A 27,728-nucleotide genomic window follows, 5' to 3' on the forward strand; every position below is an offset into this window, starting at 1 on the left:
TCTACAGACACTTTTGGATGCCAATCTCATCAGTGCTGTCTGCACTACCATGGCTCTTCGCAATCTTTGTGAAGCCAGAGGTGCACCATTTCCCTCTGAATGCACCTATGACAGTGAGGGGCTGCTGAATTGGTACACTCAGCCAGAAAGTCCACCTACCACAGCTGGAGTTGGATGTATCCGGGCAACAGAACTCAGGGATGCTTTTTGCGCCCGCATTATGGACTTGCATGGCTCAAGGGAAGAGGGGGAATAATACCTTTATGAATGTGCTTCTGGAGGGGAGAGGATGCTTGAGGAGGGATGGGGGCTTGATTGTCATGCAGTGTACTTATGGATGACTGGCCACTTATGAAATGGGGATGGGGGATGATTCACAGTATGGATTCGTATAAGGAAGTGATTGAAGTGAATTGATGTACCTAACCATATAGAGGAATAGTGTTAACTTACTAATTCCTAATTGTCCTTTTTCATGTGTTTACCTTTATTATTTTAAATACATATTATTTTAAATATGATGTGATGCAGTGATAGCAACAAACTTTGTTGGTGACATAAAAAGCTTTGTTTATAATATGTATTAGAAAAGTACAACATTGACCCATTGTTAATGGCAGCTGGCCTACCTACCACACCAAAATACTAGTAACAACCGGGGACGCTGGAACTGGGGGGCCATGAACCCCTGGCCTCCCACTTTTTACCAGACGTAAGGGTGAGTGATGAGGGGAGGGGACGGAGAGGAGAGAGGAGGAGGCGGAGTCGAGGGATGAAGGGGCGGCGCAGGGGCTTGAGGAGAAGGGGCGGCATGGGAGCGGAGGTTTGGGGGTAGGGGCAGCATGAGGGTGGAGCCTCAGGAGGGAAGGTGCAGTGCAGGGGGAGGTGCAGTGCCTGTGGTGGTTCGGGCTCCTGTGGCCCCCCCTCCCCCATTTTTAGGGCGCTTCCGCTTCTCCTGGTAACAACAGAATCTTTCCCCCAAAAAAAGTACATGAACAAGTGCAAACAGTGAAACTGTGTACAATACAGAAACCCCCATGCGTCATGGCCTTGATTCTCCTTTCCCTGTCTCCCAATCTCTTAGTACTGAAGAAGGGAGGTGGAGGCATCCATAGGGGAGAGAGTCAAAGATGGAGGACTGCATGGGGCTAAGTTGGCCTGCCCAGCCACTCATGGGGCCCGACTGTATGTCCACCCAGCCAAGCTGTTTCTGGACTGCATCTGATGGTACCATGCCGGGCACTCAGGCTGGGATGTGGGTGCAGCAGAAGCTAGTACTCTCGCAGCCATTAGTGATATCAGCCACTCAAACAGTTCTCTCTGCTGAGCTCTGTCCTCCTCCCTTAGCCACCGTTCCTGTTTCAGGAACTGCAAAGGAAGTGCCTGCTCCCATGCTGAAACCCTGTCCTCAAGCTATGCAGCCAGCCTCAGGCTGTCCTCTTCTCTCTCGCCGTGCCTTTTCTCTAGCTGTAAGTCCTTCTGGTTTTGGTACTGGACCCGTTTGTTGGTCCTGTCAAGAACTTCAACCATAAGTTTATCACAGAAATGCTTCCTCTTGGAACGGTCAGTGAAGCTACACTGGCCCAGCCTTGTACTGCAGTGTGGGTGAGCTGTGGAGGTACTGCAGCCAGTAGAGATCACGGGGCCTGGAACAGGACAAGACACAGAGCATTATTGTCTCAAACAGCTCAGTGCAGAAACACGGAAAAGATCCTTATGGAATTTCAAGGATATAAAATGTTACTTTTCCAAGCTGAAATTCAATACATTGTGAGAGGGATGTTTTAGTCCACAGAAGCTCCCAGAACACAGTCTGGTTAATCACAATGAAAGAAGTGCAGAGACAATGGTATGTTAAATATTCAGAGCTGTTTCTTGATTTCTAAAAATTGCAGATCTTCTTGGGTTGGGAGGGACAACTGTCAGTGGCCTTGCTACAAAAGATTTTTCCAGGGCTTCCACATTTTGGAAGATATAATAGTTCTTGTGGTGCTCGATTGGCAAAAGGAGATGTTATTCCAAGCTGCTGGTGAGAAACCGGCAGCATATGCAGCCAAATTATTCAAATGTATAGTGACTGAATAGCCCATCTGTGAGTGCACTTGCCTGCCTGGTCAGCTACCCAGGTGGCCCTGGAAAATACACCCTTCTCCAAAATGTGTTTCTGCTTCCGGAAAAGTTTGCATCTCTCAGTACGAGGGATTGGGTCAGAATTCATCAGAGAATCAACAGGATGCAGCATTAGCTTCCACATTAGCCAGCTGTGATTGCATGCAGACACACAGAACTCCACAGCCATCCCCTTACACAACCGCCCGCCCCAGCACATTTCTGGATAGATTTTCAAACCCTCATCAAATTTAGGACAAATGCTTCTGTCACCTATGGACTGCATAGATTACATGAACCTGAAAGGGGCTAGATTTTTGCATGGAACACATTTCCATCTCCCACCCCACAGTTCACAGTTTCCAGGAGTCTCGTTACGGAGCAGCGTACTTACAAGAATGGCAATGTAAGGTTATTATTTTTTAAGAAACAGGAATGCCCTAACAAAAATCTGTGCCCTTCCAGTAAAAATTCACTTTCAAGGCATTTTTACTGTCTGCATTTCCTGGTTTCCATTTTTAACTCCATGTGGTGGGGGGCAGGGAGCCATGCTGGTGGCATACAATCTGCCATTCGTGGATGCACGCTGCTAGCTGGGGCTTCTAATAACTTTTGCATTGGTTCTTAGAATGGAAATCCCTTCCATTACTGTATTGATAAACATTATAATGGAGCCAGAAACTTACTAGTCTCCAGGTGGCTTCTGTTCTGACTGTGTTTGCTGCAGGCTCCACAGTGGGCTGTTCATCAGGGGAGCATCAAACAGCTCCTCCAAGTACAGCCCCAGGATGTGCTGCTGCTGCTCCTGCTCCTTTGAAACCAGTTTCAGTAACAGAGTCACTTCGCTGACCTCACTTGTTGCCTGCTGCTGGCTCCCATCATGCCCTACGCTGGATCCTGGAGCCAGCAGGGTACCATTCCAGATGATCAGGTCATGATGCAGCACCATTGGTTCCATTCTTAGCGCAGCGCCCAGCACTCAGTTAAACTCCTCATAAAACAGGCAGGATGTTGGCAAGTTGCCGAAGGTCCAGTTCTGGTCCCTGGCTTTCTTGTACTCACTCATGACACTTAATCTGGTCCCTGCACTGGCCACTGGTGTGGTAAATTTGCAGCAGTGCCAATTGTTATTTGTTGGTATGCGTGATCATTCCTGGTATTCTTACTGAAGTCCACTGTTTTGCTGGCCTCGCACCTGAGATTTACCAAAATCTGGCTGTGCTCCAGTTACCATGAAGCAGCATGCTTTGAAAAGGGCTTGTTCTAGTCAGTCTCCATTGCCAAGGCAGAAGGCTCTCTGATGGTGTGTTTGCAGCTCAGTGGTCAGAAGACAACGAAAGAGTTAACACTGATTCACTGAGCTGCTGCAGTACACCAAAGGAGGTTGCTTCTGTTTTCACTCTAGTTGATTCGAGATTCTGGGGATAAAGAGGACAAAGGAATCAGGCCCTTGGGATTGTGGGATATTTTTGGCAGACTCCCAGGATGTAAGTCAAAGGGGCTGTGTCTAGACTGCAAAACAATAGAGCTTGAACCCTGGGTCCTGGCTTGATATGCACTCGGACCCTTCACCCCCACAGGACCCTAAGACTGAGCCTGAGTCTGAGAGATTTGTGTGTAGATGGAAGGGGGGGTTGGGTTCAAGCTTGAGTCTGAGCCCAGGCTTACACTGCAGTGTAGACGTATCCACAGGTTTCTTCACCTCGCTACCACTGGTTGAATCTATCCTAGGTCAGTGGTGACCACAGTATTGCCAACCTAGGAGATCAAAAATCATGAGATTAGCCAAAAAAAAGTTTCTTTTTAAACACTATATTGTCTTTTTTCAGTCTGTCTTGATTTTTTACTTCTCCCTGCCCTGCGTGTGTGAGAGAGAGACAATTGGTATTGCCCACTCTCCCAAATATACTGGAGAAGGTGATTTTGGCCTGCTGAAGGAGCTCTCACCCTCACTCAGCCTGTCCCCTCTCCGGTAATTATGTTCCCCCCTCAGTTCCGCCAACAATCTCAAGCCAAGATCAATTGACACAGTGCCACCAAGAGGATATGCACACCATCATTGCCAGGAGGCGGTGGAGATGGATTGGCCATGTGCTTCGGATGGAAACTGAGTCCATCACCAGAAAAGCAATAAGATGGGTACCTGAAGACAAGCGAAAACGAGGCTTCCCGAAAACAACATGGCAAAGAGCTGTGGAAGCGGAGCTGAAAAACCTGGGGCACAGCTGGGGAACCGTTGAAAGACTTTCCAGAAACAGACAGGAGTGGAGGAGCTTCATTGCTGCCCTAAACACCAGAGGCATAATGGGAACATCATGATGATCAGTTCCGCCCCTGACAACCTCCCCTGCGCACCTCACCTCTGCTCCTCGTGCTGTTCCTCATCCCCCTCCAGGCTCAAGGGGACAGATCCAGGTGCCCTTCACCCCTCTCTGCTGCTCCCCAGGCCGGGTACTACAGGGATGCAGAGAGGTGGGGGGAGGACAAGCGGAGCCACCCTGAGCTGCTGGGCTCTTCAGCTCTCACCTGTGAGAATGGTTCAGATTGTTGAGGTGAGGGGGAGGGGGAACTCCTGTAGCAGCTCTGGTTGGTTGCTAGGCCCCAGGAGGCAGTCAAGTGGGGTAGGCAGCCACTCCGAGGACTCAAATGCACTTGGTCTGGAGCTTCTAGTGTCTTCATGAGCCTGGCTCCAGCCCCAATTGTGTCACTTGTCAGAAAATCGTAAGAGTTAACAGCACTGCAACCAAATAGCAGCTGTGTCCTGTCTGAGAGGAGTGGTGCTCTTAGCCCAGTTCTTGGTGAATACGTGTCCAGTTCACAGACAGCACTGTCACCATCAGCACCCAGGGACACCCCTGATGGCAACTGCAACAGAGAGGTCAAGGCTCCAATGGAAATGACACCTCAGTTACTGACACTCTCAGAGACAGTCCCCCAGGGCTGTGTCTACACTAGGTGCATTCTGCCAGGATAGGTACAGGCTCCCGCTAGTAGCACCAGAAGCTGCCAAAGCAGAGACTGCTGTCCAAGGAGGGGGAGGGGGTAAAATGGGACCCAGCCCTCTCCTCAGCACACCCTTGTATCCAGACTGTGCACAGGAGACATGCCACACACACATACACTCTGGGGACATTAGGACCTAGGCAGTAGCTCTCTTCCTTACTCTCCCCACCCCCGACCACTGTGTGGCCTTGGGGGGAAACTGCAGAGAGCTGCCAGCCAGAGACTCCAGCTGATAGGAGCAGAAGCAGTCAAAGCAGGGACCTCTGGACATTCCTGTCAAAATTGACTTTCTCTGCCCCATGTCACTTGGCTATTTGCGCCACACCTCCCCTCCCTCCTCATTGTGTTTTCACCTCTGCTTCACTCCAGACCTGCCCGCATTACCCTCTTCTCCCCTTCCCTGTCCTGCCCTCCTCCTTATCAACTTTCCTTCCCTTTTCTTTCCATTTAGCTGATCCCCTACAAACTAAATCCACTCCCCCTAAAATTGTGGCACTAACATGACATTTGCTACCATCACATTGATCACTCTGGTGGCATGTTACATCCCTTCCCTCATCTGGTGTCTGTCTTCTCTATTTAAACAATATTGTCTCATTGTTTCCTTTTAGTCCCCTGTCCATCTATCTATATCCATCTCTTGGCCTTGTCTTATACTTAGATTGTAAGTTATTTGGGGCAGATAGTCATTTTGTTTTGTGTTTGTACAGCACCTAACGCAACGGGGTCCTAGTTGCTAAATTAATACAAATAAATAATAAGTATGGGTGTAGGCAGTGTTGTAGCCATGTCAGTCCCAGGATATTAGAAAGACAAGGCGGGGGAGGTAATACCTTTTATTGGACCAACTTCTGTAGGTGAGAGAGAAAGAGAGTGAGAGAGAGAAGATTTCACAGAGCTCTTCTTGCTTCAGCTCATCTCTCTCACCAGTGGAAGTTAGTTCAATAAAAGGTGTTACCTTTCCCACCTTGTCTTTCTAAAAACTACTGGTTATACTTATTTCACATTTTCAGTGTTTTCTCCACTTAATGATGTTTAATGAATGCTCAAATTCTGGAGCACAAATTGGCACACTCAAAATAGAGCAATGAGTCTCCAACCCAGTGTGACCTGGCCCAATTCTAGCCCTTCACATGAATACAAGTGTCAGACAAAGAAGTGTTGACAAGAGACTGATCTTTATTCCCTGGTCTCAGTCACATAACGTGGGTCAGTGTTACAAAAGGTTATATCCACAGGGAAGAGGTTGGTACCCACTGAGTCCAATAGCTGCTGCTAGGCTCTGAGAGCTATTTCCACACTCCCTTTGAGATAACCTCTCTGGAACTTGGCTCCAGGCCATCTAGTGGTCCTTGGTGACAGTGTGGCCTAATGAATCAGAGCATTGGTCTAGCACTCACCTGGTGTGTGTGGGTGTGTGTGTGACCTTGGGCAAATCACTTCACTGGAGTGCCTTGGTTTCCCCATCTCTAAAATGGGGATTAAAACACTGACCTTTGTAAAGTATTTTGAGCACTATTTAACAGCTAATTGTTAATGGGCTCTACACTTCCAAGCTTCTCATTGCAGGGGGTACCCTAGAATTCTACCAGATTCTGAGTCTTCTGCAGGCATGGAAGAAGATTTGGCCCTATTAGCAGTAAGCTAACTTCATGGGGAAGGTTTGCCTATTTGATATTGTGCAAAAAATAAAATTCAAGACTCTTGCATTATTTTTAAAGGTGACATTTACAAGATGGACTCACCTCACAGCCTCAGGGACTATGTGGTCTTTGATGACAGTCTCAAAGGACGGATGCAGTCACCGGGAAAGCCAAGAAACAATGTGTTGCTAAGCACCTGCTACCAGCAAGCTATTCTATACTTATTCATTTAATTTCTAAAAGGACAAATTTTCTAAGTAGCCTCAGCTTAGCCACCAACAGTGCACACACTCTTAATCAGTTGCAATGGTCTCCATGTGTGTAAAATAGCTGATTTGTACACACAAACCAGGTAGCTAGACATCTAGGTACTAAATTTTCAGGTGCCAGTAAAGAGCATGCAAAATTGAGGGTTCATTTTTAGAAGCTGGTTTGCAAATTTGGCACAGAGGTCTTTGACAAAGGCCATCCTGTATTTGTGTCTTTTCTTTCAATTTCACTTTTACTGAAAGGTTTCAGAGTAACAGCCGTGTTAGTCTGTATTTGCAAAAAGAAAAGAAGTACTTGTGGCACCTTAGAGACTAACCAATTTATTTGAGCATAAGCTTTCGTGAGCTACAGCCGATGAAGTGAGCTGTAGCTCATGAAAGCTTATGCTCAAATAAATTGGTTAGTCTCTAAGGTGCCACAAGTACTCCTTTTCTTTTTACTTTTACTGAAAGTGACCAATCTTGATACTTCAGATGAGTGGCAACACTTTCTCAGCAGTTTGATTATGCATGTTGATGTTCCTGATGCATGAAGATCTTTTGTGTCATTATTCCCTACACATATGCCAACAAATTTCCTTAGGTAATGAAACAAACGCAAAATGGGGATCTTCAAATGCCATATGGAGGATATTGAATCTCAGATCCGAGCACTCCTTCAAAACCCTGACTAAACTGCTTTTTGAAAAGAGATTAAGCGCAGTAAATCTAATTCTACTGTCAGGTACAATGATTGTCACTGAAATCAGTGGGATTACTCCAGATTTTTCACCAGTGTAACTGAAATCAGCCCTGGCCCCTAACCGTTGTTATCTGGCAAAGTTATCCTGAAGAAGACTTTTTACCTCAAAGAAGTCATGAATAGAAAAGAAGAGAAATATTTAGAAACAATTCTGCTTGGACAGTCTGCATTTTGAGTGTTTCTCTTTTCCAGTTTTTTCTTGTTTGCACAAAAATGCAGTCTTTATTCTGTAAGGGTGAAATGCACTCAAGTTCAGAGCCCTTACTCACCCCAGAGTATTATGCAATAACACTTGTTGAGAGTTACTGACCTTGATGAAGTGGAACTTCATGCTCAGGTTGGCCCATAATATAACCCTTATATGGTGCATCTTTCCTCTGCACTGGGATGAATTTCACCCGAGAAACTTGGCATGGTGCTGGGGAATCAAGCCCACTGTTTCTCAAAGTTTCCCTTGAGGACTTAGCTGCTTTTTAATGCACATTGCAAACCAGAAGTTGTTCAACAGCAGTTCACCTGTACACAAATTTGACTCCTATAACGTTGCCAAGGTCTCTGAGACCTTTGGCACAGTGCTGTGCTGAGTGGAGCAAATAAAAGGATTCACCATTAAGATACATATAGTAGTCCCAAAGATATGTCATACTATCATGCAGAAGAGACGCTTAAATATTTAATAGCTATGAAATAAATAACAAGCAGCTCTGAATTACAGGGTCATTTTCCTTTTGGGAAGTTCTGGTGATGTCAAACCACATGGAGGTTCTGAATTCCAGTCCCAAGCTCCCTGGGTTAGCAGAAGCTCTCTGCCCCAAGGCCTTATCCTGTTCTCTGACCAGCACTTGGAAGTTGTCAAGATCAGCCCTCTATGATGAACCATGATATGGTGCCTGAGGTAAGCAAGAAAGAAGTTCCTTGACACTCCTCTAAAAATGAATGAATATATTACATGCTTTTTATTAACACAAATGTAAGAAGCTGTACCCCAGCATGGAATTCTAATTCTACAGCAACTTGCATTACATGACACAGAAAGACAGTTGTGATCTAGTAGTTATACACAGCTGTTGAAAAAGCACCATAATTTATAATCTTGTGGTAAGTGGGGAAGTGGGATACTGGGAGGAAACACTAGCAGGAGCATGCGAGAGGGCAGGGTTCCTGCCTCATACTGAGAAAGAGGGACAATCAGCGAGTTATCTTAAGTGCCTATACACAAATGCGAGAAGCCTGGGAAACAAGCAGGGAGAACTGGAAGTCCTGGCACAGTCAAGGAATTACGATGTGATTGGAGTAACAGAGACTTGGTGGGATAACTCACATTACTGGAGTACTGTCATGGATGGATATAAACTGTTCAGGAAGGACAGGCAGGGCAGAAAAGGTGGGGGAGTTGCACTATATCTAAGGGAGCAATATGACTGCTCAGAGCTCAAATATGAAACTGCAGAAAAACCTGAGTGTCTCTGGATTAAGTTTAGAAGTATGAGCAACAAGGGTGATGTCATGATGGGAGTCCGCTATAGACCACCGGACCGGGGGATGAGGTGGACGAGGCTTTCTTCCAGCAACTCACGGAAGTTACTAGATCGCAAGCCCTGGTTCTCATGGGAGACTTCCATCACCCTGATATCTGCTGGGAGAGCAATACAGCAGTGCACAGACAATCCAGGAAGTTTTTGGAAAGGGTAGGGGACAATTTCCTGGTGCAAGTGCTGGAGGAACCAACTAGGGATAGAGCTCTTCTTGACCTGCTGCTCACAAACCAGGAAGAATTAGTAGGGGAAGCAAAAGTGGATGGGAACCTGGGAGGCAAAGCATGAGATGGTCGAGTTCAGGATCCTGACAGAGGGAAGAAAGGAGAGCAGCAGAATACAGACCCTCGACTTCAGAAAAGCAGACTTTGACTCCCTCAGGGAACTGATGGGCAGGATTCCCTGGGAGAATAACATGAGGGGGAAAGGAGTCCAGGAGAGCTGGCTGTATTTTAAAGAATCCTTATTGAGGTTACAGGGACAAACCATCCCGATGTGTAGAAAGAATAATAAATATGCTAGGCAACCAGCTTGGCTTCACAGTGAAATCCTTGCTGATCTTAAACTCAAAAAAGAAGCTTACAAGAAGTGGAAGATTGGACAAATGACCAGGGAAGAGTATAAAAATATTGCTCAGGCATGCAGGAGTGAAATCAGGAAGGCCAAATCACACCTGGAGTTGCAGCTAGTAAGAGATATTAAGAGTAACAAGAAGGGTTTCTTCAGGTATGTTAGCAACAAGAAGAAAGTCAAAGAAAGTGTGGGCCCCTTACTGAATGAGGGAGGCAACCTAGTGACAGAGGATGTGGAAAAAGCTAACGTACTCAATGCTTTTTTTGCCTCTCTCTTCACAAACAAGGTCAGCTCCCAGAGTGCTGCACTGGGCAGCACAGCATGGGGAGGAGGTGACCAGCCCTGTGTGGAGAAAGAAGTGGTTTGGGACTATTTATAAAAGCTGGACGAGCACAAGTCCATGGGGCCAGATGCGCTGCATCCGAGAGTGCTAAAGGAGTTGGCAGATGTGATTGCAGAGCCATTGGCCATTATCTTTGAAAACTCATGGTGATCGGGGGAAGTCCCGGAAAACTGGAAAAAGGCTAATGTAGTGCCCATCTTTAAAAAAGGGAAGAAGGAGGATCCTGGGAACTACAGGCCAGTCAGCCTTACCTCAGTCCCTGGAAAAATCATGGAGCAGGTCCTCAAGGAATCAATTCTGAAGCACTTAGAGGAGAGGAAAGTGATCAGGAACAGTCAGCATGGATTCACCAAGGGCAAGTCATGCCTGACTAATCTAATAGCCTTCTATGATGAGATAACTGGCTCTGTGGATGAGGGGAAAGCTGTGGACTTGTTGTTCCTTGACGTTAGCAAAGCTTTTGACACGGTCTCCCACAGTATTCTTGCCAGCAAGTTAAAGAAGTATGGGCTGGATGAATGGACTATAAGGTGGATAGAAAGTTGGCTATCTTTAAGAAATATTTAGAAACAATTCTGGATAGAAAGTTGAGTAGTGATCAATGGGTAGTGATCAATGGCTCCACGTCTAGTTGGCAGACGGTATCAAGTGGAGTGCACCAAGGGTTGGTCCTCATGCCGGTTTTGTTCAATATCTTCATTAATGATCTGGAGGATGGTGTGGATTGCACCCTCAGCAAGTTTGCAGATGACACTAAACTGGGAGGAGAGGTAGATACGTTGGAGGGTAGGGATAGAATACAGAGGGCTCTAGACAAATTTGAGGATTGGGCCAAAAGAAATCTGATGAGGTTCAACAAGGACAAGTGCAGAGTCCTGCACTTAGGACGGAAGAATCCCATGCACCGCTACAGACTAGGGACTGAATGGCTCAGCAGCAGTTCTGCAGAAAAGGACCTAGGGATTACAGTGGACAAGAAGCTGGATATGAGTCAACGGTGTGCCCTTGTTGCCAAGAAGGCCAATGGCATTTTGGGATGTATACGTAGGGGCATTGCCAGCAGATTGAGGGACGTGATTGTTCCTCTCTATTTGACATTGGTGAGGCCTCATCTGGAGTACTGTGTCCAATTTTGGGCCCCACACTTCAAGAAGGATATGGAAATGTTGGAAAACATGCAGCGGAGGGCAACAAAAATGATTAGGGGACTGGAACACAAGACTTATGAGGAGAGCCTGAGGGAACTGGGATTGTTTAGTCTGCGGAAGAGAAGAATGAGGGGGGATTTGATAGCTGCTTTCAACTACCTGAAAGGGGGTTCCAAAGAGGATGGCTCTAGACTGTTCTCAGTGGTAGCTGATGACAGAACAAGGAGAAATGGTCTCAAGTTGCAGTGGGGCGGGGGTTTAGGTTGGATATTAGGAAAAACTTTTTCCCTAGGAGGGTGGTGAAAGACTGGAATGCGTTGCCTAGGGAGGTGGTGGAATCTCCTTCCTTGGATATTTTTAAGGTCAGGCTTGACAAAGCCCTGGCTGGGATGATTTAGCTGGGGATGGGTCCTGCTTCGAGCAGGGGGTTGGACTAGACGACCTCCCGGGGTCCCTTCCAACCCTGAGATTCGATGATTCTATGATCTTCCCTAGAACTCCAGGTGGAGCCAGTCGTATTTGGCAGACAGGAAGCATAGGCAGGGGGAGCACAGACTGAGCTAGTAGTACTAAAATGATAGAGGATAAAGGAGCGTCCCAGCCAGCGTCAGAGAGCCTGAGGGTGAATGAGTGACATTGTGTAGACATGCTGAATGAGGGAGGGAGGGTAAAATAAGCCAGTATTGTGACCAAGCCAAATAAGTAGGAGCACAGCTACAGCCACAATTCTGCATTCCCATGAATTTTTATAAAGTAATATTGAAGGGACTCTGCAAAAAGGAGAGGGAAGATGAGAAGCACAAATTTATCCACTAGAGGCTGCATTTTATGCCCTATTTATAAAATCTTCCAGAAGAGGAAAGAAGGGAGTTTAAAGTCTTTGTTCTTCTATAATAATTAACTTTTAAATTTATAAACCAACTTTTATTTCAGACTCTAGATCAAAAACTCCATTTGTACTGCATGTATAAATACACAGCTTCACCTCACTCTCCACTGTACAGTAATTTATGTAACAGCACTTCCTGAGAGTCATTGACTTTACATTACTTTGCAGCTCCCCTGAAATGTTGGCTCCCTGATTGGTTACTGTATGTAGACAACCTGATAGGACGGCAGATGGACTTAAATAACACCCTAAGTTAACAGCAATCTGCTATGCCAGGGAGTACAGCGAACTCAAGGTTAATTAGAAAACATCTTTCTTAAAACAGTAATTCTCGTGTGATCCTCCAAAGATGAAAATTGATATTCATAGTCACATTCTACCTAAGGAATGGCCTGATCTAAAAGAGGTAATAAGAGGGTAGATATTTGGTGCAGTATTAGAGCAGCCTCTATTGTTACCATTGTAGTTTCCGATATATCAAAGTTTTTATTGCTATACAAACATCTGTTTTCAATGGTTTTTTTCTCTGATTTGGGAGGATTTAAGACCCTCATCCTGCATGACTTGTTAAAGAAAAACTCCCACTGAGTAAGAAGTGAAGGACTGGGCCCTATTTCAAACAGTTTGAGTTTGTTTGTGCTTTCTAATTCCACATTAATTATGACTTTTGAAGCTCTATAAATCAAAGGCCTACTATGCTGGTTGCTAAATTAAGTTAGATGGGGTGGTTGCAGATTTCTGTATTTTTATATATTGCCTAAACAATCTGATGTTTTAAAGATTTACAGTTGTAAAAATGCTGCGCTATTAATTCTGTGTTCTTAATAAAACAGTTAACCTATTAGGAGAAGGTTTTCAAAGACATAAAGGATAGTTAGGTGCCCAAATCCCATTGACTTTAAATCTCCCCGTTAATTTGGTTTGTATTCAAGTTTTCTTAAAACATGTGTAAAAGAAGCATTAGGCAAATAACTAACAATGAAAAGGACTGAAATCACTCTGTGATTCAGCCTGCATCCACTGAAGTGAATGGGAGTATCACCATTGATGTTAACGGATACAGGATCACCCTTCCTGTGTTTGGCTAAAAAAATTTTTTTTCTAAATTTTTTTCCTTTTTTTAACTATTCCTTCTTTTGCTGGAACTTTTTAATCCATTGGACAGATTCCGTATATTGCACTCTAAATGAAAAACTCAGTTAATAAATTCAAATACTGCTCAGAATAGAGGGCAAATTAAATTGTTTTTAATATTTGCATTAGAGGTAGTCTAAATCTTATAAGTTATTGATATTGTAAATTCAGAGTCTCTTAGTAAATCCAAAGTGCACTGTCAGAAATAATTCCCTAGGCTCCATGTTCCATAGTTGCAAACTACCTTGGTGGTGCAGTAGGACCCAGGTGCAGAAGGGAGAACTATTGGTAACATGTTTTTCCACATACAGGCGTGATCTATTCCTTAACCCCTCTCTGTCTCACTTTCTCCATCTGTAATCTGAAGGCACGGGTGCTTTGGGGATTCCTTAGTTAATATTTTCACAGTGCTTTGAAAATGGAATGTGCTATAGGTATTACTGTACTAAAAAAATCTAATTATTTTGATGTTACATATAATCAGATTGTTTAATTTAAAAAATATAGACGTATTTAGTTCTAACTCAGTTTGTAGGATAGCCTTAACAGTGTTGAACACTATGGAATATATTTTTATCCTTTTTTACTAATTCTGCAGCAATGTAGAGAATTAGTAAAGTCACTTTTTTAAAAAAATCACATAATGAAACAATATAATTTCTGAAATTATTTTCTGATAAAACTGTGACTTTGTATGATCAGCTCCATTAAACAAGTTGAGGGTAGGTGATTTTTAAAGCTCATATATTTCCATTTGAGGCAAGCTAGCAGATTAGTTAAGAGAGAGGATGAGAACTGAATTAGCTGCTTTTTCCCCCCTGACCCCCGAATAGCTGTTTTAAGACCCTTATTCCATTCTATCTTCATGGTAGTTAAAATGAAAGACTACTAGGCTTTTGTCTGTCAATGATATTAAACCACTTTATCTCATTGTGCCTATCTTTTGACTGCAAAAGAATACTGTGATTTCAACCTTGCTGTTAGGCACCAGCCACAAGCTGAGGCTCTCTTTACACAGTGGGTCTCTCTTCCTTTGATATACTGAGGTTCCTGATGACAGAGATTTCAAAAGTAGTTTTTGCAGGTTTGTTAGCTCTGTGTTTCTGTGAATGTTAAGTACACAGGGTAGCAGAGGTTGAAGGTTAGTCAGAGAGGGACAGAAAACTGCAATTTATTTATTCAAAAATGAGTAGCAATGGAACCTGGAATTAAGAATACATACGTAATTATTTCTTTAAAACTGTCAACGGTAACAATAAAAACAACTAGAAGTCTGATAGCACCTTAAAGACTAACAGATTTATTTGGGCATAAGCATTGCATCCGAAGAAGTGGGTTTTTTACCCACTAAAGCTTATGCCCAAATAAATCTGTTAGTCTTTAAGGTGTCACCAGACTCCTTGTTGTTTTTGTGGATACAGATTAACACAGCTACCCCTCTGATACTTAACAGTAACAATAATACAGATAGAACTGATTGGAAGGTAACATGTTTTCTGATCCGTTAGCTCTGTCACATGCACATGCAGTACTATCTTATAATTTTTACATTAAATTGTTGGCATCAGCATTACTGGATCTTGAACCTAAGATCATAGAAAACTTTGTGTTGGGTTTGTTCACCTGTGAACTTGGAAACCCGTAACATATATGTAAATCATAGAATCATTAAAATTTAGGCCTGTAGAAGAGGTCATCTAGTCTAGTCCCCAGTACTGAGGCAGGACCAAATCGACCTAGACCATCCCTGAAGTCCATAGCATCTTTTTGCTAACAGTGCAAAGTGGGACTAGTCTTTGTAAAATGCTCCTTAAGCAAACTGACTATAAACAAAATAAAAGTTGCCAAGCTCTTGATTATTATCTTGAAAAGGCAGAAGATTTGTGGCGAGAATCTGAGATTTCACCTATGCCCTCCAACAATAAGAAGTGGCTAACATCTCACCGTTATGCAGAAGCTTTTCATAAATCATTGGAGATTCTGATTATTCCACAGAAAAGAGTCTCTTGACCATGGGAAAAAACAGTTTTGAATCAATAATGCCAAAGTTAACAAAATGTCTTTTCTCTTGCTAGGCTTAGGGATTTGAAAATCTATATCCAAATAAGCTAGAACTTTAAAAAGGCAGTGAAGTTTAAATATGAAGCCTCACAGAAGGCTTATAAATCAGACAGTTGAAAATAAAGAGCCAAGTCTAATATCAGCACCAGAATATAGAAGATAAAGTAAACCCCAAAGCTATGCAGTATAATTAGTGATGCCTTGTACTGGAAGAGGTCGTATTGCAAGGAAAACTTTCTCTTAAACTGGTTAGAACTGCTTTTTCACAACTCTTGCTGAATTCTTTATAACCCCAAATGTATGGGCCAACAATTTCAAAAGTAACTAGTAATTTTGATGGGTTTCAGAGTAGCAGCTGTGTTAGTCTGCATCCGCAAAAAGAACAGGAGTACTTGTGGCACCTTAGAGACTAACAAATTCATTAGAACATAAGCTTTTGTGGACTATTTCTATTTCCCCACGTTAAGTATCCTCACACCTTCTTGTCAACTATCTAAATGGGCCATCTGGATTATCACTACAAAAGTTTTTTTCTCCTGCTGATAATAGCTCATCTTAATTAATTAGCCTCTTACCGTTTGTATGGCAACTTCCACCTTCTCTGTATGTATATATATATATATCTTCTTACTATATGTTCCATTCTATGCATCCGACAAAGTGGGCTGTAGCCCACAAAAGCTTATGCTCTAATAAATTTGTTAGTCTCTAAGGTGTCACAAGTACTCCTGTTCTTTTTTTAGTAATTTTGAGTAAGTGAAGTGAAAAAGTGATCAGTGAAATGCTTGAATGAAGAGTATGAAATGCATCCAGTTAATCCCTGAGGGCATGAGGGGGAAAGCTGGTTAAAAAAAAAATAAATCATTGACTATTTGATTTATTGTCTATGTGGTTGAGCTGTATAATACTTCTGTTATCTGCACAGTTGCATAATCATAATTAGGAGCTGATCCAAAGCCCATTGAGGTCAATGGAAGGCTTTTCATTTATTTCAGTGGACTTTGGCTCACACCCTATGTGTCCCTGGTAAAACACAGTTTTCATGGTATGTAAATTTAAATTGGTGTAAATAAATATATCAACATACCACAGTCAACCGCATCTCTGGCTGAAGTCAAAGGCCTTGAAGTCAATTATTGATTTGCCTGCCTGCATAGGATGTGCAGGATCATAATGTTGCTTATGCTGATGTGTTAATGAGTAATTGTCCAATTTCGTGCGAAATGTTACTTTATAGAAAAAATAGGAAATTCTGACTCTCTATCATCATATTTCATTATTTTATATCATTTCAAATCTTACAATTTAAAAAAGTAAATGAAAATAAACTTCTGGTGGGGGGGGTTATTTTTAATTCAAAGAACTTTAAACCTCTTTGGGAGACTCAATGGACATGTAACTTGTATCTTTTAAGCCTGTCTCTCCTGATTAAATATTAATAGGCAGAAGGTGGTGACCTTCAGCCTTGCTGCTGAATCATGGAATCTGAAAGGCATAATCAATACATCTTCATGCTAATGATTAACAAATTGCAGTTTGCTAGGATCTGTGCTGGATCATTTCTCATCTCTTATTTTCCTTCACATACTTCATTTGGTTGTTGTTTCTGTCCTAAAATACTATTCTGTACAGTAAGGTACAGTCCCAATATAGTAAGGTACTTAACCATGTGAGTCAGGCATCTTAAAATCAGTTCTTAGACACATGCTTAGGTATCTTACTGAACCAGAGGCTAAAGGTTCAATCTTGCAAGTGTACTAACCCAATCCAGCAAAACAGTCAAGCACATATTTAAAGTTAAGCATCTGAATAGTTCTACTGAAGTCAAAGAAACAATTTATGTACTTAAAGCTAAGCATATACTTGGGTGTTTTGCTGGACCACAGGGTGATCAGCACCTTGAAGGACTGAGCCCTAAAGAGGATTATGTTATGGCCAGATCCTGTGAAGCTCTGTGCTCCCTCTACAAGGTGCTGAGCACCCTCAGGTCAGCACCTTGCAGGGTCCAGATGCCAGAAATTTTAATGAATTTTTGCCATTAAATCAAGGAATATGTGCTAAAGTCATGCACAAAGGAAAGCTTTTGCGACTATAGTAATTGTGAAAGTTCACGAGCTGATCTTACTGGCGCTATGCAGTAATTGGTTACACTCCAAAAATAATGCAAATGTTCAGCTTTCTAGATATGCCCTTGGGTTCGGAGTATTCATTTGTGGTTTACGAATGCCTGCCTTTCTTAAGGAGAAAAGCATCCTAAACAATTCAAAATGACATAAATACTTGGAAGTTTGTCTTATATCTAATGGTAAAATACAGTTTTTCTTATCAATCTTAATAACTGTCTAAAGTGGCAAGATGTTTGGAAACCACTGTCAGATTCCCACACACATTTCATCAAATGTTCCTCTCAGATTTTCTATCTATACTGTTCGGTTAATTTGTCGTGTAACATTTACTGTGTAACCATTTTATTAACTTATTCTGGACGGGTGGGGTGGGGGGGGAGACTGGCAATTCTCAATTGTTATTACCTGTTCTGGATATGTATTCAGAGCTTCAAGAAGCTTTCTCCAAACCCAGGGTATTTAACTGAGGTTTTCAGGTGAAAATCTCTTAACCTTACCTAACTGAATCTGCCATACGTACATCTTTGGAACAGAAAACACTGTGCAGATGAAGATAACATCATTGTGAAGAGTGCTGTGCAAATAGCTAGTTGGATGCTAAATGAGGGTATGTGTAAGGTTATGTGGATGAAGTACAGCTACATAGGTGCATGTAATACACACCACATATGACGTGGTTTCTCCCAAACATGGAGGCATATATCCGGTGTTAGATCCTCAGATGGTGTAAATCAATGTAGTTCCACTCAATTCAGTGAAGCAATGCTAATTAACACCTTTGTGCACCATAAGTATGTAAGTGCACCACCCTTCCCAGCTGCCTTTCATCAGATGAAACAGTCCCACTTTTGACAGCCTAAAAAAAACGTGGTTTTGCATCCACTTTTAGCTAATAAAGCTCTAAAAGGATATTAACCATGAAAATGAATCAGAAATTCAAGAAGTCAGTGGAAAAGACTCTTAAAAGGGGATGAGTCTGTCTTAACTACTTCTTAGATGACTATCTATGGTACCTAAGCAGCTGGCATTCCCACAGAAAGCTATTGTCTCTTCCACACTGCTGCAGTGGATATTTTTGTTTTATTTATTTTATGTTAGTTCTTCTCCTCCTCTTCTTTCCTTCGTGACTCTTTGAGTTTCTTTCTTGCTGCTTACTTCTCCCTCCTCTTTGTCCTATTCTGGGTCCACCTGAGGGATATGCTGCTATTTGGAAGGGAAAGGTTTATCCATGAGGTTCATCTTGCACCTGGATCTGTCTAGCTGCATGAACTGAGCCTTTGATTTTCATTCCATACCACTGTCTAATCACTGGTCTTTTCCTTCTCCCTTCACAGAGATATGGTTATGGCGGATGGGTTCAACTGGACCACTATTGCAAGGTACGCTGGTTCTCATTCCCTAAGGCATTATTGTGGTGTCAGCCACCTGTACCCTTTAAAAAGTAGAGTGCCAATAAGGTTGATGGCCAATGTTTACCTTACCGTGTCATTAAGGTACACCTTTTTAGGAAGCAAGATTACTCCAAACACTGAAATATCACCATAGATCTTTCTGTTAAAGGACTGAGATAGGGTATAAAATGACCTAACATCCTTCTAATCTCAATTTGAAACATTATCTAGCAGTTTTCATAATAACCTCAGCCTAATATAGTAGAACCTCAGAGTTATGAACTGACAAGTCAACCACACACGTCATTTGGAACCAGGCAGCAGCAGAGACAAAAAAAAAAGTAAATACCATACAGTACTGTGTTAAACGTAAACTACTACAAAAATAAAGGGAAAGAAGCATTTTTTTCTGCATAGTAGTTTCAAAGCTGCATTAAGTCAATGTTCAGTTGTAAACTTTTGCAAGAACAACCATAACCTTTTGTTCAGAGTCACGAACATTTCAGAATTACGAACAGCCTCCATTCCTGAGGTGTTCGTAACTCTGGGGTTCTACTATATTCAGAATGGGTAGCTCTAAAAAACAGATTTTAATAATAAAAAAGCATAACTTAGATCAAATTAAAAACTTTTTTTTCCATAGAATCACCAATTTTAGAACTTAACCTAAAAATTGACCCAGGTCTTCTGACATTATATGGCTGTCTAGAAGGAAAAGAAAAGGAGGACTTGTGGCACCTTAGAAACTAACAAATTTATTTGAGCATAAGCTTTCGTGAGCTACAGCTCACTTCATTGGATGAAGGTGCCACAAGTCCTCCTTTTCTTTTTGCAGATACAGACTAACATGGCTGCTACTCTGAAACCTGTCATTATAGGAGGAAAAGAAAACACAAATGGAACTATCTAATCATATTATTATAGAAGTTAAAGAACTACAACAAAGATCTTTCAAAAAGAAGAAAGAGTAATTCATTCCTCAGCTTTATAAGAAGGAGAGCAAAGACAGAACAGTGGTTTCAGTCGGAACAGTATGCATCCTTTTGGAGCCATACTGTACATGGAGCTGTGTGCATAATTGATTTTTCAGTTCCGTGGCTAAATCTGTGCGAAGAAAGGTAATTCCATTTTCCAGAGGATTTTGTTATTTCAAAATCTGGCTTTGTTTCAATTTTCAACAAAACCCCCATAATTCTCTCCAAATAGGAATGAAGTTCTGAGACAGTCCGCCTTGTAGGCTGCTGCTGACCATGGGAGCCTGGGGATCCCCAACTTGCAGGCAGGCAACCAAGGAGTCAGGTGGGCTCCAAGACACTTATGTGGCAGGGAGTGTTTAGTCAGAATGTTGTCAAAATCAAACCATCTCTATAGGACATTTTGGTTTTGATAAATTCGCAAATTCCATTGAAAAATTCATTTTTCTGATTTTTTTTCCAACCTGCTCTAGCTGTGGTGTATATATCCAGAACCTGCAGCAGGAGGTAGTGCAGAAGTGACCTGCCTCAGCAGGCGATACAGAATGCATTGTATCTCAAGATGCCGCTAGCAGCACAGAGAGAACACATACACTCCCTTCTAGGATGAGCCAGCTCCCTTCCCAGGCCCCCAGCCTTCTGGAGAGATTAGCATTATTAATGGAACTAGCCTGGAGCAGTCCTGGCCCGCAGTGGAGCACAGGGACTGCCAATCCATCCAGCCCCCTCAGGTTCACAAGGAAGGGAAGGTTCCTTATACTCCCTCCTTATGCCTCACAGACCTGTGCAAAGCTAGCAACAATTGATCCCTTAACATAAAATTTAAGAATAATTTGTTGGGAATAATAATAAATAAAATATTTTATAGCACCATAAGTTTATACACAAGACACAAAGCCTGCCCTGAGGAGGTAAATAATACAGGACAAATGAACACAAGCAAAAAGGCAAGCTAACACTTCAGGAGCCTGATCCAATTGCCCAGTGAAGTCAATGGAGCTTTCCACTGACTTCAGTAGGTGCTGGATTGGGTCCCAGGATTTTATTATGTTGAGAAAGAGTGGGTGCTTGAAGAGGTGGGATAAGGAGGATGATCGAGTACACAGGGAACTGGACTGGATTTAAGAAACTTGTATTCTGTTCACATCACAGCCACATACTTCCTGTGCGGCTCCTGCCTCAGTTTCCCATATCCCTGCCACACAGAGTTGTTGTGAGGATACAATCTATTAATGACTGTGAGGTGCTCACACTGTGATGATGCATAGGTAGTTAGCTAAGGAGGAATCCGAAGAAAAGGAGGAGGTATCTAGTGGGTAAGAATAGGAAGAATTATTTAGATACAATGAGCAGCAAGACACAAGATTCACAGTTGAAAGTGCAAAAAGGAGAGATGTCCTTAGTCCAGCTAAGAGCTTGAGCACATGCTTTACTTTAAGCATGTGCACACTCCCATTTAAGTCAACTAACTAAAACCAGTTACATTATTAAATGGTTGGCAGTTTAGGTGGTGAGTTTAACAAGACAGAGTTAGAGTTAATCTGCTCCCATCTTCTGAGGTTCAGACATGACTTCCAAATAGGAGCTCTGAACTGAGAGAGAGAGGGATGAGTGATATTTGAGTGACTAGATGTACACAACGACACAAAAAGAATAAATATCTAGTGCTTGGCATTTTCAGGGTGTTGCCTCAGCCTTCAGGTTTAGTCTCATGAAGACAGTAACTGAGCTGCTCTGCTTTTTTAAAAAAAAACCCAAAACTCACTCCCATGATTCTCACAAGAATTATAACTAATACATGTGTTATGTAAAACATAGATTGAGACTTTCCAAGCTACCTGATGAATTTAGGAATTTTCTTATTAATCTTACTAGATTTGAATAATACTGATCTTGGGACAAGAACCTGTCAACCCTCAAAGTGATAACTGGGAATTCTTAAGTAATCCATATAACTAATATATAATCTATAGCCCGGGCTCCATAACGGGAAGTGGACATCCAAATCCCTTGGCACCTGGGAAAATCACAGCCAATGTATGTCTGTGTGTGTGCATGTGTGTGAGCACACGAGTAATGAAAATGAGGAGTTTGATAAAATGCAACATCTGTTTATTACAAGAACATTCCAATGTCATCAACATCACTGGGATTATAAACCATGGAATTTTTTAAAGATTCAGTTGGAATCCTGTGGCAAGCTAGTAGTAGCAACGCTATGGGCTATCCAGTGCTGCCTCTGTCAGAGTAGGTTGGATGTTACTGTCGTTGGGAGGGAATAGAGTAAAGTCCTTTGCACAAAACTGGAGCAAAGGAAAATGTGTTTTAGGATGAGAGGAGGAAAAAGCTTCTCATAAGACTCGGTAAAAAATAATCAAACCATACAAAAATTAATTATGTATTTTTTCAAAGGAGTGAAATTCTGAATGAAACTGATGAGCCTGATGATGGGAAACTTTGCCATGTAGCTCAATTGATTTTAGACAACTGATTTTTAAATCTGTCTCTTAATTTCCACATAGATTTGTTAAAGCATAAAACACCAGGTGCTGTTAGGAGATGTCGTACAAATCTTAACTTATGTCCTAGGTAAATTGATTAAGCCTTGAGAATAGAGGTCTCATAGTACCTTGTCTGATGGCTTCTCTCTAGCCATTGCTTTGGAAACATGAACAATTTCCTCAGGATCCATGTGTTCATCATTACTGCAAAACCTCAGAGAATTGTTTCCAATTAACTTTACAAAATTACTACATAATTTTGTATTTTAAAGGTGCCTGCATCATGTGCATTTTAGTGGTAGTGCCCAGAGACTGTAGCAATATGTCTGGATTTCCAGCTCTCATTTTTTTGTTGGGCCAAATCTTGCTTGCCTTCTCATATGGGTAATCTCATTGATCTGAGTGAATTCAGTCAGGTGAATAAGGAGAACGGCAGTTTGTTCTGTAAATCAGGCTTTTCCTGAGTTTATACACAAATATGAGGGTTCAGGATTGATCAGTGGCACACCCGTGATCACAGAAAATTCAATTAACGCAGATGAAAGCAGCAATCCCAATTCTTTATAGCCTGGCACTTAGCTTTTTAGAAACTCTTTCATATTGCATAGCCTAATATTGCCTGGAAAGGGTTTCTTTTTATCTTTTAGTATTTATGTATTAACAGCAGATAGGTCCCTTGGTGAAATTTAAAATCTGTCTAACACTGTTTTCAGTATTAATAGAAGAAAATACATATGAGATCTTTAAAGGCTAGCAGAGTCTGAAGAAAGAATTGAAAGGCTACTGTGCTCACTGAAATACTCCCAGTGGCAACTCAATAAAGGGCACGTAGTCTATTTTTATATGACAAAATCTTCAGTTCTGCTGGGCCTTTCCCTTACCCCCAAATATCATGCATATTACACAATAAACAACAGTGGCTTGATACTGAATTTTTGAAATTATTGGAACGTATGCCTAAGAGAGCCCTTTCTATTTGGAAAATCAACTCTAACAGACTTTAAAGGATTTTGCCAGAGGAACAGGACTGTGGAGCTGTAATTACTGTCTATAACATTGGGAGTCATTTTCTCAAACTGTGATCTTGCTGCCAGCTCACTCTGGTATTCTGCCAAGGTGGCACAGACAGGGAGAGAGAAAAAAGAGGTTTTAAAATATTTATCAGGAAAATATATTTGTGAATGATGTATGAAGCTAATAACAAATTCAAGGTTAAAAACAGTCTGACTCCTCATAGAGAGGAGACATGCAACTGAGTATGCCTGCCGCAACGAGTGTAATTTTATTATTTTAAGAAATGTTATGTCTATGTTCATCACAAGAAACAGTCTGAATTAACTGTTATTTTATATTGCAGAATAGGTGTACAATGAGTGAAATTCACCTCTCCTCCAGGAGTGTCAGTCAACTGATTTTGTGTGTTGGGGGAGGAAACTAGGTGTGGGTTGGAGAGAATGTGCCCCCTCATACTGGAGCAGGCTTTAGGGATTCATTGCATCTAGCTGCCATCTACTGTGCTATTCCTCCACACCCTTTACAGAGGGGTTCCCAGCCACTAAATCAGTGTAATCGCAGATCCCATCACTCCTCGCCCCCAACATGTCTGCTTTACACCCATGCTTCCCTACCACACACAGGTGGAATCTGCAGGGTCCAGACACAACTTAATCCAGCTGTCTGCCTTAGCTCAACTTTCATGCATTCCCATTACCCAACAGAAGCAGCTAAGAGTATCTCTGAACTCTCGCCTTGCAGGTATTGATGGGTTACATCTCATCAATTCGTTTAAGAATAAAACAATAGGAAAATTGACTGTTGCAGTTGCTTTTGGTGTTGAATCACTAGCTCTAATAACATATCCATAAGACCATGTGACTATGAACAGTTGCAACATTCATTTTCCTTGGCTTGATTTGACAAGACAGTGACTACACAGTGTCTTTGGCCCGTTATCAAACCAATCAAAAATTAAAGTCAGAAGTGTTGCATCGCTCTTTCTTCTCTCAATTAAAGGGACACAGTCAAAGTTAGTGACCTTGGTAATATTTTGACTTACATAACCCTGAGAGGGCTTTGCATTAAAACTGTACTGCTATAGTTCAGGTAATTGTTTTATATTGGATCTTTTCCCCTGATACGAATGCTTCCGTATTCTTTTTTTTATTTCTAAGAAGAAAATTCAACCTGCAGTTCAATGGGGCTAATTCTATCTCAATTGTTCAGGATGAATCTGCAGAACTCTACTGAATTTATAGAGTTACTCTGAATTCTCGCTGGAGTTACTAAGATCATTTTTGAGCACACTCACTTCCAAAGGAATAGGACAAACCTGACGGCAGAACTTGGCTCATGGTCAATAAACAGCACTCATAAGCATCACTGTGATGTCAAACTCAGGCGCCTGAATGATGGAGGACAAACTTTAGTTAAGGAAAATGTTTCAGGATAACAAAGGATATTAGCAACAGAGAGAGGATTGTTTTTAAATTATAAAAAGAGACCTTGATATTGTCCTTTTGCATTACAAATGACATTTCTAAATATTTTTTTGGATTTTTTTTTCTATTGAACAAAAATGAAGGGCCTGAATTCTAGCACTGGATGGGCATTGGCAGCCCCACATACTTTTAACAGAGTAGAATTTAGGCCATAATATCTTGATACAACTGTATTACTGTAATAAAAATTTCATTTCACAGGGCGAGGCAAAAATGATGAAGGAGGGAAAGGTTTTCAGAGTTATCCAAGAGAACTGCTGGAATCCAGAGGTTCGGGTTAAAGAGATGAACAAATCAGGTAACTCCAAAAATGAAATAGACTAATCATAAATCAGATAGAACAACTTAAGCTTTCACATCAAAGTGTTTTATAATAACATTAAAATGAAAAGGTTTTGCAGAGTTACAATTAGTTTAAATCAATTGCAAGTCTGTGAAAACTAATACAGTTTATATTTGGACTCAAAAGAGACAGATTCTACCTTTCAGTACCTTGCTCCAGAAGTAGCCAAAATTAATTTCTGTGCAGGAAGGTACAAGTTAATATGAGTATGGGTGTCAGAACATGGCCTCAAAAGGAGAATATGCATTCCTGATTTTGAAAGTGGCCTATAAAGGAGAAAAATGTGTTTGAGCTCTTTCTTTGTTTTTGATGATGTATTTAAAAAAAAAGAAATGAACTTTCTGCCAAGTTTTTTTTTTCCTGCTTGTTTTTGCATTACATTGTCTACCACGTTTTTGCTGGAGGACTGTGAGTAACTGGAGAATTAGTGGAATTATGTTATCAGATGAGACAAGAGGCCCTGATCCTGTAAGCACATGCCTAACTAAGTTTGGCTTCAAAAAGACCACTCATGTGCATCATTAGGCACATGCAATTATCTTCAAGAACTCATAGAGAACGGGTGAGGTCACAGAGAACTGAATAAGGGCAAACATGGTATCTTTCCTTAAAAAAGAACAAAGAGGACCTGCGAAATTATAGACAATCAGTCTAAATTAGATATATGGGAAGGTACTGGAACAAATTATTAAACAATCAATTTGTAGGCACTTCGAGGATAATAGGATGATAACAAATCTATATTGGCTATTACTTAAGAACAAATTACGCCAAAGCAACCTATTTTCTTTCTTTGGCAGGGTTACTGGGTGGGGCAGAAAGGAGTATATATGACTTATTTTTATTTTAGTAAAGCTTTTGACAGAGTCTCACAGGGCATTCTCTTAAGCAAACAAGGAAAATGTGGTCTAGATGAAAATACTAAGGTGGGTGCATAATTGGTTGAGAAACTGTACTCAAGGACTCCTCGTTGTTTTTGCTGATACAGACTAACATGGCTACCAGTCTGAAACCTGTACTCAAAGAGTATTTATAATGGTTTGCTGTCAAGCTGGAAAGACATATCTAGTGCAGTTCTGCATGAGTCATTTCTGAGTCACATACTGTTCAGTATGTTCATTAATGACTTGAATAATAGAGTGGAGAGTATGCTTCTAAAATTTACAAAGAATGCAAAGCTAGTTGCAAGCACTTTGAAGGACAAGATTAGAAATAAAAAAACGTAAATAAATTGGAGAATTGTTCTGAAATCAACAAGATGAAATCCAATAAAGACAAATGTGAAGTACTACACTTAGGAAGGAAAAAAATCCAATGCACAACTACAAAATGGGAAATAACAGGCTAGGCAGTAGTTCTGCTGAAAAAGATCTAGGGGTTATAGTGGATTACCAATGAAATATGAGTCAAAATGTGAGGCCATGGCAAAAAAGAAAAAGTCATTCTGGGTGTATGAACAGGAGTATCAATGACTGGGACGTGGCTGGTAGTGTCTAGTGGTTGGAGCAGGAGTTGGTAGTCAGGAATCAGATCTGAGGGGCAGGACCGGGTTATGTGGAATGAGTCAGGGCAGGGGCAAGGCTGGTCAAAGGCAGTAGCAGAGCTGGAGCAGGACTGGGAACAAGGCAGGAGCAGGAGCTGGAGTTATTGCAGCCACAGGTAAATGCTTTGAGCAGCTGCTGAACAACTGCTGATGGGCTTAAGAATCACTCTGCTGATTCTTCTAGCTAATCAGGCAATGTACCCAGTCCGGAAGCTACTACAGGCCAGCCGTGCTCATTAGGCTGCCTGGAGACTGGCTCTAGTGCAGACTCCGATTCCTAACAGTACCTGCCCCCTCGAAGGCCTTGGGGGGCAGGTTCTCAGAGTATGTCTGGTGGAACTTTTGCAATAGGTCCAGGGCATGGATGTTCTCTATTGGTTCCCAAGACCACTCATCCAGACTGTGGCTTTCCCAGTCCACCAGATGCTGGACTCTAACTAACCCAGGGTGAGGATTCAGTAGACCACACACTCCTCCTGTCCATGGACTGTTATGGGGTCAGTGGCAGGTTGGATTGGCTTGGGTTTGGATTTTTAGTGCAGGGTTTTTTAAAAGTGACATATAAAAGAGGGGATGGATCTTCATGCACTTGGGCAGCTGTAACCTGAAGGCCACTGGGTGTACCCATTCTGTAATCCAGAAGGGGTCCGTGTATTGGGAGTCTAATTTGGCAGATACATAGTTCAATTTAAGGTTCTGGGCAGAAAGCCACACCTTGTCACCTGTGACCAGATTGGAAAAAGCCTAATGATCCTGGTCCATATGGTGTTTATAGGCTTCTTTGGCAGACTGCAAGTGTTCCTTGAGCTCCTGGTGCATCTGTGGTAGGCAGGAGGCTAAATCCGCTGCGGCCAATACTGGGGAACTCATGGGCCAGTCTGGGTGGAAGTGGGGGTGAAAGCC

General features: G+C 42.0%; 1 protein-coding gene and 1 long non-coding RNA gene across 2 annotated transcripts in view; one reads left to right on the forward strand and one right to left on the reverse strand.

The window, feature by feature from the left end:
* Positions 1–532: 532 nt before the first annotated feature.
* On the reverse strand, positions 533–4,390 carry LOC140895501 (uncharacterized). The gene is made up of 3 exons (XR_012154218.1): positions 4,253–4,390; positions 3,778–3,867; positions 533–1,646 (listed from the first exon to the last, which is right to left on the reverse strand). It is a non-coding gene; the product is annotated as an uncharacterized LOC140895501 (long non-coding RNA).
* An 8,142-nt stretch (positions 4,391–12,532) lies between these two features.
* The window catches only part of ACMSD (aminocarboxymuconate semialdehyde decarboxylase), a 59,189-nt gene continuing 43,993 nt past the window's right edge, over positions 12,533–27,728 (forward strand). Inside the window, exons 1-3 of the mRNA XM_073305304.2 lie at positions 12,533–12,660; positions 18,910–18,954; positions 25,141–25,237. Of these exons, the coding sequence (XP_073161405.1) occupies positions 12,604–12,660; positions 18,910–18,954; positions 25,141–25,237 (199 nt within the window). The 5' untranslated portion in view covers positions 12,533–12,603. The remainder of the gene's footprint in view (positions 12,661–18,909; positions 18,955–25,140; positions 25,238–27,728) is intronic.

Source organism: Lepidochelys kempii, chromosome 11, assembly GCF_965140285.1.
Source record: "Lepidochelys kempii isolate rLepKem1 chromosome 11, rLepKem1.hap1, whole genome shotgun sequence".
Taxonomy (NCBI): domain Eukaryota; kingdom Metazoa; phylum Chordata; order Testudines; family Cheloniidae; genus Lepidochelys; species Lepidochelys kempii.